General features: G+C 36.0%; 1 protein-coding gene, 1 long non-coding RNA gene and 1 other non-coding gene across 4 annotated transcripts in view; 1 reads left to right on the top strand and 2 right to left on the bottom strand.

Moving 5' to 3' along the window:
- Nucleotides 1–7,960, top strand: part of MCMDC2 (minichromosome maintenance domain containing 2) — a 10,072-nt gene extending 2,112 nt beyond the window's left edge. Inside the window, exons 5-13 of the mRNA XM_085306766.1 lie at nucleotides 1–120; nucleotides 1,724–1,852; nucleotides 2,375–2,612; nucleotides 4,431–4,636; nucleotides 5,108–5,274; nucleotides 5,663–5,839; nucleotides 6,422–6,564; nucleotides 7,134–7,243; nucleotides 7,794–7,960. Of these exons, the coding sequence (XP_085162892.1) occupies nucleotides 1–120; nucleotides 1,724–1,852; nucleotides 2,375–2,612; nucleotides 4,431–4,636; nucleotides 5,108–5,274; nucleotides 5,663–5,839; nucleotides 6,422–6,564; nucleotides 7,134–7,243; nucleotides 7,794–7,960 (1,457 nt within the window). The remainder of the gene's footprint in view (nucleotides 121–1,723; nucleotides 1,853–2,374; nucleotides 2,613–4,430; nucleotides 4,637–5,107; nucleotides 5,275–5,662; nucleotides 5,840–6,421; nucleotides 6,565–7,133; nucleotides 7,244–7,793) is intronic.
- LOC146594843 (uncharacterized) lies at nucleotides 5,773–12,915 on the bottom strand. Of its 2 annotated transcripts, XR_014896076.1 has the most exons (5): nucleotides 12,625–12,915; nucleotides 11,250–11,366; nucleotides 10,421–10,484; nucleotides 6,954–9,857; nucleotides 5,773–6,077 (listed from the first exon to the last, which is right to left on the bottom strand). It is a non-coding gene; the product is annotated as an uncharacterized LOC146594843 (long non-coding RNA). The 2 variants fall into 2 exon arrangements; XR_014896075.1 differs by lacking the exon at nucleotides 5,773–6,077 and having other exon boundaries at nucleotides 7,924–9,857; nucleotides 12,636–12,837.
- On the bottom strand, nucleotides 10,551–10,627 carry LOC146594844 (small nucleolar RNA SNORD87). Its single transcript, XR_014896077.1, has one exon. It is a non-coding gene; the product is annotated as a small nucleolar RNA SNORD87 (small nucleolar RNA).

The following is a 12,915-nucleotide window of genomic DNA, read 5'->3' on the forward strand; positions in this document are numbered from 1 at the left end:
TTAGGTATGTAAGAGTGCATGTGCCTGGAGCTACAGAATCTGCCACAGTGAGGAATGATTTTGTTTGTAGCTTGTGTTCTTCACCACTGCAAGAAGATATGAAGTTTAGAGTACTTGGTGGTACGAACTATGTCGTTGTATTTTTAAATTTCAGTTATTTATTTTCCTACTTCTGTTACATAAGTAAACAAAATAACCATTTAGGGGCACAAAGCCCAAAATATACCGTTCATTTAAGAAAAAAAAAATGGTACTGTATTCGAGAGATTTAGGGGGGACAAAGCCCCAAATATACCATTCATTTAAGAAAAAAAATGGTACTGTATTCAAGAGATTTAACTTTCTCTTTGCCTTTATTTTGAAAGATAAACAAATAGTTGAAATGATTGATGCGAAAGCACTGAATGCTTTAAAAGGATATTCCAACAATAATTCACATTTTAGGATTCAGGCTTTTACAGTTTTTTTGAGAGGTAAGCTGAATTTTAAATTAATAACTGAAAATTATTAAAATAAAAATGTTTTAGAACTGAATTGTAGTAATTCCTTGCATTTTCCATATAGGTCTGTTTCTCTGGATAAAATGGTGAAAATCGTGATAATTTTATGTATGTTATTTTCCTAATTTTATTTGAAAAAAACCCATATAATTAGCTGAGTGATTAAAGAGGATACATTGCATAACTGTGTTGTGTTCACTTTTCTACTTTTATTTAAATCAAATCCCCTGGCCAGCTCTACAATATCCTATTCTAACTGTAGCTTTTTTTTTTCATCCTTTCTACTTCCTTTGATCATACTGTTTTATACTAGCTTAGTGTATTTTCAACATCCTTCCTCAATCTAGCGTTCTCTGGATTCTATCATGATCTTTGGCTTTTCCTACTTCTTTCCTACTGCAGCCACTAAATGATCTCTAACATGAATGAATATTCAACTAAAATCACAACATATTTTACTAGTACTTTTGGTAATTTTCTTTCAAAAAGATAAATAAATAAAGTCACTCTGCTTTAATATGATGTCCAAATTCTATAGAATAAAATTAATTTCTTGAAAAACAATTAGTTAACAGTCACTCCAAGATCACAGAATACATCGCTTAAAATCTGTCACTATGTGGGTGTTATCACAAAATAGAATTAATAGGTGAGGTACTATAAGTAAGTTAAGCATGCATTAAATTTTCATTGGCTTCAGTCATGAGTGAGGTAAGATAGGATCTTGTAGGTAGAGGTTCATATCAAGGTGGACATACCTCATATTTCAAAAAATTGTGTTTTTTGAAAAGATATATAGAAACAGAAAGGTTTCCAAAGCTATTTGCTATTTGTGTGTGTATGGGGGGTTAAGTTTGGATCTCTGTTTTAGTGTGTTTGTTTGCTACCATGTTTATAGGACGGTAGCTAATAATGGTGTCACCACAAATTTCATAGTAGGAACGCATACCTCCAAACAGTCCATTTTCTTTTCAGTGCAGGACTGAATGCAGTATCCATTTTCTTTAGCCTTTTCCTCAGGCAATCTGCATCCTTTACTTGTTGCACTAATTATTTAGAATTGCATGCTTTGTTTTATTCCAGTACCTTATGCTGGATGTGGAATACAACCATTTTCTTCAATTAAATCATAAAGTGCAGTAGTTTTGAATATAAAGATCATGTCTTTAAAACTTTTTTATGCGCTAATGCATCTTCAAGTTTCTCTCTTTTTTTATTTCTAGATGAACTGGCCAATAGAATGACAGTAGGAAACCACTACAAGATCATAGGAATTCCAGCTTGCGTACAAAATGGTTCACAAGCTACAGTATGTATAGAAGTCAGTAGTATACAGCAGTGTAAACCAAATGGTAAGAAAGTTGCATAAAATATGACCAAAGTGTTACAAAACTTTTAAAACAAAATCTTTAAAATTAATACAGTTTCCTATTAGATAGAGGTCCAGATTAAGAAACGGTATTGGGACTTCTCGGTTAGTCTTAAATACATTCTTACTGTCATTTGAAAATGCCATCCTTTGCCCACTTCTGTCCATGCAGTGGGAAACTAAAGATTAATTATTTACTGCAGTTGCTCTCCTTCAACATCTCCTTTCCAACTTCTCCTTTCCTTTGGACAGTACTTTGAAATCATATATTAAATGGACTTGCTATTTCAATTTGTCATTCTTTCTATGTTCCATCGGTATTAGCAGATAGCATCTGTTATTTTCTAATAGTAAAATTAATAGTCAGCTATTTGCATTTGTTCCCAATGTTAAACTTCTTAGTTGTTCATAAGTTTTTGTATGAAGACTAGAATAGTGATCTATTCTAATTATCTGCATAGATCTATCATGAAGTGTTTGTTAAGCTGTATTTTGTTTTAATTAGGTCCTACTTTTATCAGCAACAATTTTAAGCATTTACTGTCACTGACTTCAAGTTCATGCTGGAGGTTTACAGCCATACTTGCCAATATCTTTGCTTCTCAAGTTGTTCCGCCAGGCACTTACAATACTCTCAAACTCACAGTATTGCTGAGCCTAGTACTGACATGTGAAAAAGACAACGAGATAGCAGATTACCTGGATCTCTTGATTGTGACAAGCGACACTCTAATAATTGATAGGTAAATGCATTCCTTGTTTCTTGCATAAATTCAAATAAAAAACAATCTTTTTCGAGATAACAGAATTATTTTTCAAGATAACAAAAAGAGACTACACATAAAAGGAATGTGCAGGGTTCTGATTTAGCAAAAATATCCATTTTTAATGTAAATGATACTTGATTCTTAATCACTGAGACATTTTTTATTTCAAATGAGAAATCTAAATCAGAACTTCACTAATAAAAACACTCTTTTTAACACTCCTACAATGATCTCCATTAGATTTTAAAACAAGCACTTTTTAGCAGAAGACAAATTAAGATTTTTTTCTAAAGTCACAACTGAAGTCCCAGAAGCAGGTGATGATAAAAGCAATAGTCTCTGCTTTTCAAATCTTGTGTTACTTTAAAAATAGCCCTTTATGCCTTTTAATCATCAGCTTCCCAGCATTCAGTATTTTCAGTTAATAAAAATGCATAAATAGATAATTGCATTTTTTGCAGTTACTTTTGCCTAGGAACTATAATGATAAAAATATTAAAAGCCATGTAGACCATTACACATTGATCATACCAGCTATTGTTACTGTTAACAAAATGCTTTTATGTATTTAGGTATTCTTCGCATTAACTCCTTCACACCCCTATAAACTGTTAACTTCACATACACTGGTGAAAGTACGAGTTGAATACAGCATCTCAATTCCACATGCTGTTTTAAATCTACATAAATTAAAAGGAAAATTAATTTCTCCTTCCCCAACACAAAACATGGCTTAATTTTTCTTTTTTAAAAAGATTTTTGAAAATGGCATGAATTTTATTTTCATTTGAAAATTCGTCAGCAGGGATCAGTTTTATTCTTCTGTAACAGAAGAAATGCTTTCTTCATTAAATTTACCATTTCAAAAATTAACCATAGAAATGAGTTCAAAATTGGGGAAAAACTGTGGGCTGAAGGATTTCTCCCCTCCAGGTTAAGAGTAAAGTTTCAAAAAGAATTTGTAGGAACTCATAACAGAATGGTTTGAGAATGGAAATACTAGGTTAACATTAAAATGGTTATGTGCTGTAAACCTTGGTAATTACTGTTATTTATAGACAAGACAGTTCTTGTAGGTGCTCATAACATTTTATTGTCGTTAGTCTATTAAGATAAGCATTTCCTACATCATATGTATATTGCTGTAGTAGGTTATTTTAATATATTATTACATTTATACCAGTGTATGTAACATAATTAATAACTTTTCTCCCATTCATTAATAATCAGAGAAGTTCTGCTCTGACATCTAAAAAATATCAGGAACCTTGGACTGTGGAGCCAGACAGGCCCAGTTTGCAACCTTGTGGGCCAAGGACATAGTTTACAGGATGAAAAAGAAGTCCTACACCCTCATTTCTCAGAAAGTTTGGGGGATGTAACCCAGGCAAGAAGAACCTGCAAGTTCCCAGCCTTTTGATTTTCTCCTAGATGGATAGAAAAATTATTAACTCACTACCTTTACCAGTCAGTGGGAAAGTTTCTGGAGAGTTAACAATAGTCCTGATTTCCTAGAAATTCCTCATTTGCCTCATGTTAAATCCATAAGAAATACAGTTCCTTTTTGTAGCTGTAGGAAAGAAAGCTTGGATTTCTACCTTTGTACTCAAAATCAGTTTAAACATTCAGGTTTTGATACTAGATTTTATTTGGGGAAGGTGGTTTCTAACTGAACAATGTGTGTGCTTCTCAAGGCTGAACTATCATTATAAAATAATATTAAGTTGTTTAAGTTTTGTAAATCTGAAAAACAGTTTTAGAGTTTATGACTGACAGAATTTTTTAATCCTCCAGGCTTCTGAATTACAGCATTTGTCTTCTGCCTCGTGGCATACGACACCCATCCTCTAGTGAAATTTTTCCTGCCGTATCCAAAGATAAACACGGAACTGGAAGTGCCAGTATTCAAGCCTGCAGTGCTCTGCTGGCTAAGGGTGGCATCTGCTACATAGGAGACTTAGCTTCATATAAAAAGGATAAGCTGGAATTTCTACAGTCAGGTAATCTCATGTCTACWAACAAACAAGGGGACAGAAGCAAACATGAAACAAAGGGGCAAAATTATAGCTAGATTTTTCTCAGCTTATAGCCCTCAAATGCTGGGGAAATCTGTGAACTATTTTTAACAAGTCTTAACAAAATGAGGAAAAAAAAAAAATAGCTCCTGTAAGCTTGTTTACTACACAGACTCCATCAGTTAACAAAATTATAAATCAGCAAGACTAAACAACAAGAGCAGTGGATTCCTCAAGCTTCTAAGATTTATGCTGTAGCCTTCTAAATGATTGAGGCACTCAAATCTAAATATACAGTCCTCAAAACCACCTGTCTGGAAATGTCAAAGCTCTATAAACATCATCACAATTCAAGGCGGTACGCAATTGTGATTGTTTTCAGATCCTGTGCTTGGCATTACCGAAGTTAGAGTTAAACTACAGATTATGTAACTGACATATTTTGTCCTGTCCCAGTGCTGGAGAGCAGAACAACAACAATATTCATTCCTGGGAAGAAGTATGGAGAAGAAGCTGACCAGCAAGTTACTATTCCAGTTCAGACTAACTTTTGGTCTTACGTAGATGTGGATGCTTCCTCAAAGAAACATACACAAAAGGATAATTCTTTAATTGGACAGATGGTAAAGCACATGCCCTGTTACAACAGTAACTGTAGCATAGCAGTCATTTGTATTTATGGTTATTTCAACCTATGAAGTAATGAAAACAATCAAATTTGCTTGTTTTTCCCCTCAAAGCCACAAATTAAGTTACTTTAAATCAAGTATCTTCTAAAATTAGCTAATTTCCCAAAAGCAGATTTGTCATTTATTTTGTTTGGAATAGCTTTCTACAAATACTATTGAAACAAAATTGTACTGCTTGTATTACAGATGTTTTATTAGACAATCTTGCAGCACTCAGCATGCATACTGCACATTTCAAATTTTTTTTTCCAATCTCCAATGTTTCTACAGGTAGAAAGTCCAAATAAATAGGCTGTTTTCTCTCTTTGGGTCTTCTCTTTAGGACTTGAGTTTGATTTCACCTAACCTTCTAGATGTTTTTGGGCTTTTGATATACAATGAATTTCCTTCTTGTCAACTGTCTTTTCCTCTCGTGCATCATATCTTGAAAAAAGCCATTAATCCTGAAGCAATGCTGTACAGAGTCTCACAACAGTTCAGAACACAGGATTATGAGGAGGTAACAAATAATATTTAATAATTTAGAAATGCATTATACTTGGTAGTGGCATACTATTACTGCACTCAAAAGATTCTCTTCTTGTACTCTGATTGCTTGTTTTTAAATCTGACAATATTCACTTCCTAACAATTCTTTCTCACCATCCTCCCACCACCATCAATGGGATCTTACCATTGATAAAACTAGTTCAGTTCTTTAAAAGAGCCAGCATAATAAATTCAATTTGGTCTTGTTTCTGAAAAACAGAGTAGGTTAACATTAGTATGAAAACAGATCTCTAATACCTACTTTTGACAAAATTAAATTACAATCTTGTAAAATACATAGCAAATATTTTTATTACTTCATTTTAAATAAACCGTCACTATCTCTATGATAATCTAATGCACAAATTAACGGGTTACATAGTTCGAAATAAATCATTATGCACGGCTGAACAGTGATGGGCTTCTTTGTAAAGAGTATTTGTGGAATACACTGTCCCAACTATGTTACTATGCCATTAGTGTGTTAGAAGATGTGAAAAATATAAGTTATTTTCCACAGTGAAATATTTCTAAATTTATACCATCTCTCTAGTTTATTTTGTTCGCTAAGAATCTTCATGTTGAACTGAGTTCAGAAGCAGAAAACCTAATTCAGGGCTACTATCTTGCAAGTCGCAGAGTGAGAAGAGATGCTATTCATGGATCAAAATTATCAGCATCTGCATTAAAAATTCTGTATGTCCTACTTTTCATATTAAAGAAAATATCTCTGGGCTTCAAATGCAATTTGTGCTAACCTGCTTAGAAGTCAAGGAATTTGTTCAATAAAACTCTAGACAGAACTCTAAAGTTTTGAAAAGCTCAAGTGTAAAGTATCTATGAATACCCTTTGTTTTATATAATGATTTGGGGGGAAAAAAAAAGTTCTTGGAGCTCTGCCAGGCATTAAAAACCAACAATTTTAAGAAACAGATACCACCATTAAAATTATGTAGAAAAAAAAGTTAAAATGATCACAGTTTTTATTATTTTTTTTTAACTTGAGCAATTCAAAATAATGCATAGTATACTGAATTTCACTGCTGTCATAAAGCACAAAAAAAGTCATGCATAGTAATACATACTTTGTCAGTGACAAATATAACTGGACAGTATTCATGAGAAATTTACACAGCTGCAGTCTGGAAAAAAAGCACTGCAGTTAGCTTTCAGTTTACTGAAATGCTTGAAAGGGCAATACATGTTAAATTCATTTCTGCAGTATTTTCTGAGCTACATCTGACATGCTTATATTCATTTCTTAGGATTTCACTGTCTAAGGCTCATACTAAATTAAGTTTAAGAAAAAAAGTACTTGAAGAAGATGCATTGATTGCCATCTTATTACTTGAATCATCTCTCACCTTAAAGCATGGTAAATACTGTAACTAACTTTAGTCTTGGATAAACCATTTTCATATTTTGTCACATTAAAAACAATTTTCATCTCAATTTGTTGCAAAGTGCACTATATTACCATTTGTCAACTGAAAATACAGAATTTCTACTGGCAAAAAGGACTGATATTAGAAGAAAAATCTTTCAGGTAAGACTTTCCTGTGATGAGTCTCAGTGCAACACATAATTAGACCACAGGCCAGCACTAAGCATCTCTCCTTTATGCTGGCACATTTGGTATTTGTCAGCTGCTGTTGGGCTCCAACGTTAGTCCAGGTTAAACAAGATAGTTTTTACCTGGAGAAAAAGAAAACAGAATTCTTGTTTAGTTGTTTGGTTATCTAGCATCACATTTGTAGTTCATGTAGGAATTTGACACTGAGACAGGAATTCCAATAAAACACTAGTAATATAGTATTGCAAGTTACTGTTAACTATGGCATAGCTTCCCTCCACCCCCTTAAAAACAATTGACAAGGGGTCATCAGGTCTGTTAGTCTGATAACCTTGATTTGTTCTTTGCTTAGGTAAGTCTGCACTATGTGTAGCACCAAATGCTGTGTTTCCATTTGACCTCAGTGATGAAAACTCCCTACAACAGAGAGATATTTACCTAATGCAGTGTCACCATCAACTATTAAAGTTTATTGGTGCATACAGTCCAGGAATTCATGTTACCACTAATGAAGAGTGAAGAACCCACTCAAAATAAAGCTTCAAGCTTTTTCTTCAGCTTTTGATAGATCGCAGGTGTGGAAAACCATACAACTGAATTTTCAATATTTTTGCAAGATATGTTCAGTGCCATTCTGCTGTGGAATAAAGCATAGCTGACAGGATTTAACCACAAGTTCTGTGGAAGTATTATTTAAAGACAAAAGTGATGCTTTCATTGTGGAAGACCATGACTTTAAGGCTTACAACCACAACCTGAACTTCTGCTCTTGATGATCTGTGTTCATCCATAGTTGAGTGACAGGAGGAACAGTTTTTAAGTAAGGCACCACAACTAACAGTTAAAGAGTTCAGAATCTACTGTTTCATTTTAACTCTGGATTTCCTGTAGTTTTCTTGTTGCTTCAAGTCCATCACTAGTGAGGGGCTTATAGTTTTGACTGAATTAAAAATAATTTTCTAGTATAAGACAACCTTAAGTTATTATTCATTCTTTTAATATATTATCACCATGCTGCTTGATGTTTATGTCTTAGATGGCTTTACATTATAGCAACAGTATTAGATGAGGATGCTGACTTGCTTACTTGTACAACTTGGAAAAAACATAGTATTTCCACCACACGACATTAGATAACAGACTGCAGGGAATACAAAGAATATTACACAAAAGCAAAGGAGTTGTTACTAGTAGTCCTGATATGTCAGCAGCCCAGTGAGGGCAAGTGTTTAACTACATCATTGCAAAACCAAAAAAAGTGTAAAAATGATTCAGTGGAAGATCATTAGCTGGCTGATGTACAGTATGCTCACCCCACTATGGACTTCTTGTAATACATCTTCCTCATAGGCTTACTGCAGTAGACATAATACTGACCATGATTTACATCAGAGATGTCCAAGCTATAAAAGCAGCAAAGTCCTACAGTCTTCCCATCAGAGACAAACCAAACAAATACTAAAGGTTTGTTGTGCATCTTACTCAGGATGGCATCCAGCAAGATCATGCTGCTACTGCTCTCAAGCCCTTACAAAAAAGCTTAATTCACTGAACATACAAATGCAGGATTTCATATATATGTTACCCTGAAGGTAAGCAGAACAGCTGCAACCACAAACATGAACACCCTCATTTAGGCAAACTAACACACAAGAGTTAAACACAGGAAACCAGTGTATCAAATTTGATGGAATTTGATTTATTGTGTACAACTAATACGAAGTTACTATACTCAAAACGAAACTAGACAGCGAACTGCAAGAAAGATGCTGTTTCCATTACTCAAAGCATTTCAAAAAGCTAGTACTTGGCAAGGCCACAACACAACTACTTTGAACAGAATCATGTCTTTCCACAGTAGAGGTTTGTTTTGATTTATCCAAATCAGATTCATTCCTGTGCTGTAATTCCAATCTGGAAGCAAAGTTTATTAGCTTCTCATCCATTCTGCATTTGATGACTCTGGACAGTATCATTTGGGTTTGTTCCACAAGATTCACTGATTTGTTCTCATTGGAGATATTCAAACAGCAAAGCAATGAATTTACATGTTTGGAACACCTGAAGTATCTGATCAACATTAATCCTCTTTTTTCACATTTACATGAAAACTGTTTTAGAGCTTTACAGTATCATAGTATTCTGCAAAAACCCTACAAAGTATTCATCTTAAGTTCCGACATAGCATCCATACAGTTACTTCACTTTTTAGAGTGATACTCTCGCACCAATACTTTGTTCAGGCCTTATTCACACATTTCCACCAAGACTCCTCTCGTTTACTAAAATTAATTTTTCAGCATGATGTTAAGTCACAGGTATGAATCTGAACCACGGTGTTTCTGAGGAGCAGGAAGGGTTGTGCAAGTGTTTCCTAAGTGCACTTGTACTCCACACTTCAGGCTGCTGTTTTCCACTGAAAAATAAGCATTTCAAAATAAGTTAGTCAATTTTCTTATAACCTTATTCAACATTTATACAAAGTTACTAACTTTTTTGGCATTTCAGATTTAACCATATGCATCAGTAACCAGTCAGATGGGTAAACGGCAAAAGGGTCATCACTATGCCAGTAAAATCACTTCCATATGCATATTTTAGTGTACAAGTCCTTTATAATTTATTTCTGATAAGCCACACTATGAAATGTATAACCTTACAAGTTCTACTCTGCAAGGGGGGGGGGTGACAACATTTTATCCTTATCACCCCCCAGCTCCTCTTTTTTGTTTTAATCAAAAGTTTTAAAACTTGTAGTAATACTGCAGGTTAAAAGAAAAACAAGACAAAACAAGAACTCAGTCAATAACCCAAAGACATCGGTCAACAACAGACCAGGCCTTCAGCTGATTTAAGCCAGCACAGTTCCAGGCAACAACAAATGTTGCCACTACAGGTCTTCACCAGCTGACAGCACATTTTTACTCGAGCTTGAGTTCTGCAGTATCACAGAAGACAGGGAACCCTCCACACACTCACCTTCTTAAACATCCATGCTTCTAGGAGTGGAAACAATGGAGACAGTCACCTGATGTTATATCACCTTTAAAAGGATAAATAAAATCAGAAACAATGGCAGTGCATCAAACTGGAAAAATTCTGTTAATTAGCTGGCACCTCAGATACAAGTTACTCATCAAAAAACTCAGTTGGGTAAACGGCAAAAGGCATCATCATTATGCCAGCAAACAGCTTCCTGCCTGTGATGAGACTGGTGATAGTTTTTCCAGATGTCAAATATAAAGGAATTCACTAAGCTTGCGTCAAGAGATGTCCTTCTAAAATTTGAGGTAGAATCTTTTTTTTCAGGTGGGTAAACACCAAATGAACTCAGTATTCTTAGGAACTCATTTAAGAATGGATAAAAAGCTCATCTTCCAATATTCATGGCACTAGCATTGGAAAAAAAGAAATAGAAATCTAATGATTCATATATCTGAGATCAAGTAGTTTACATTAAGGCAAAATTCAGCAGCACAAGAAACATAGTTATTAGGCAAGCAAGTTTAGTACAGCACAAAAATGCTACTTCACACAGCGTGGCTAAGAAAATAAGGCTTACCTCTAGGCTCCCTGGCCAGAAAATTGACTTTTCCAATCCTGACAGCTGGTTAATATAGACATACACCTTAACTAATTAGCTTATGCTAATAGGAAATACCATCTACCTACATGCAAATACCCATCTTCCTCGAGGCTCTGCCTGCAGGAGGTGTATATAGGTCATTAGACAGCTTTGGAATTGCCTGGACTTCGAGGAGACAGTTTTGGAGGCTTCTCTCAACACTAAGTACAGTAAAATACTTACATTTGTAGCCTGAGAATTCATGTGACGCCCTTCTGTTTGCAGAGCAACAGCATGGCRAAGTCCAGATTGAAGATTCTCAAAACCAAAAACAAATTCATTTCCAACTCCATTTGCTGCCTAGAACAAGAAATTGAGAATAAAATAGGCTTTACTCATCACAACTCCATTTTGTAACCAGTAACAGAAACTCTCAACGCTTCTTGGTGAAGGTACGCCAGGCAGCAAAGAAATAACCAATCCACTCAGCAACTTCAGAAAAGCATTGCTGGCTTTCTTAACTGAGGAGAGAGGCAAAGTACACACAGTACCAGCCCAGAGGCTAAGGTTAAATAGAACACATTAGCACCATACCTAAAACAAGTTCCAAATGAAGAATAAGGTTTTTAGAATTACACACTGCTCCTAATGAACAGCCATCACTGCAGAGAGGAGCTTTTGACCCTTCACAGCCCATGACGACATGTTTTCCTACAGGTTCAATTCAAGGTCACACTCACACGATCATTCTGACAAGGGAACGATCGATGCCTCTGAGATTACCAAGATGCCTTGGGATTCTGTCCCTGCAGTAACTGATGATTTTAAATTTGGATCTACAATCCAAAAAGTGTATGATCAGGGTCACCACAGAACACAAATTCCTCAGAGGGGAAAAAAAGAGGGATAATTTATCATTTGTATTAGCACATGCACCTGCTGCTGATCAAAGCGATTTATGAAGATAAAAATATGCAAAAATAAGTTTCTATGGATGTCTAATTTATAATTATTTCAAAAATCTGATAAACCAGAAAATAGCTCCAAGTAACCAACAGTGCTTGCCAATAGAGTGAAGTATTATTAAATAACKAGATCCATCTTAGCCTCACAAGATACATGCACATTTCTGGAAAGCATGCTTATACAGTGCAGCAGCAGCTTGAATTAAGACAATCCTGGCATAAGAACTACAAGCCATTCGTTAGTGTATCTGCCATTATGTTTCCTAAACACAAGCACAGTAGGTGACTGCTACGACTCATCTTTCAAGTGATGGTTTGTTCTTAAGGAGAAACAGTCTCAGCAACACATCTCTTTAATTTTTGAAACTATATTCATTGTTTTGAATTGTCAGAATTGGATTCCTTAAATTAAGCATCAAGGAATATTTCCCAATTTCTCTGAACTTCAAAAAATGAAAATCACTGATCTAAAGGAAAAGCTAGTTGAGCCAAACATTCTCACTATGGCCTTCAGTTTTGCTGCAGCTTGGCACTGCAGCAGGTCACTTAGCTCAGAAATCTAACAGTTCACACTCTAGCTGCTAAAACTCTCCTCAGACACGAGCAAAGCTGAGCCTCCTCTTCGGAGCTCCGTACGAGCAAAGGATACAAACCGCGAGCTTACAGCACCCCCGCTGCGGCGGCCTTGGCACTCCGGCGAGCACAACTCGCCGAGCGGCTGCTTCAGGCTTCAGGGCGGCGGCCGGAGCAGGCCAGGGCCGGGCACGCCGGAGGGCGGCAGCTTCGCTGCGGTCGGCACCGCAACCGCCCGCCCCAGCGCCCGCCGCCGGCCCGCGCACCCGCGGAAAGGGCTGAGGCCCCCGCGGGCTCCCCTTAAATAGGCCGCGCGCGGGGGGCGGGGAACGCGCGCGCCGCCCCGGCAACCCCCTCGCCGGCGGGGCGCC

This window comes from Rhea americana, unplaced genomic scaffold (genome assembly GCF_003343005.1).
Source record: "Rhea americana isolate MKP2758 unplaced genomic scaffold, rheAme1 scaffold_247, whole genome shotgun sequence".
NCBI classification, from domain to species: Eukaryota; Metazoa; Chordata; class Aves; order Rheiformes; family Rheidae; genus Rhea; species Rhea americana.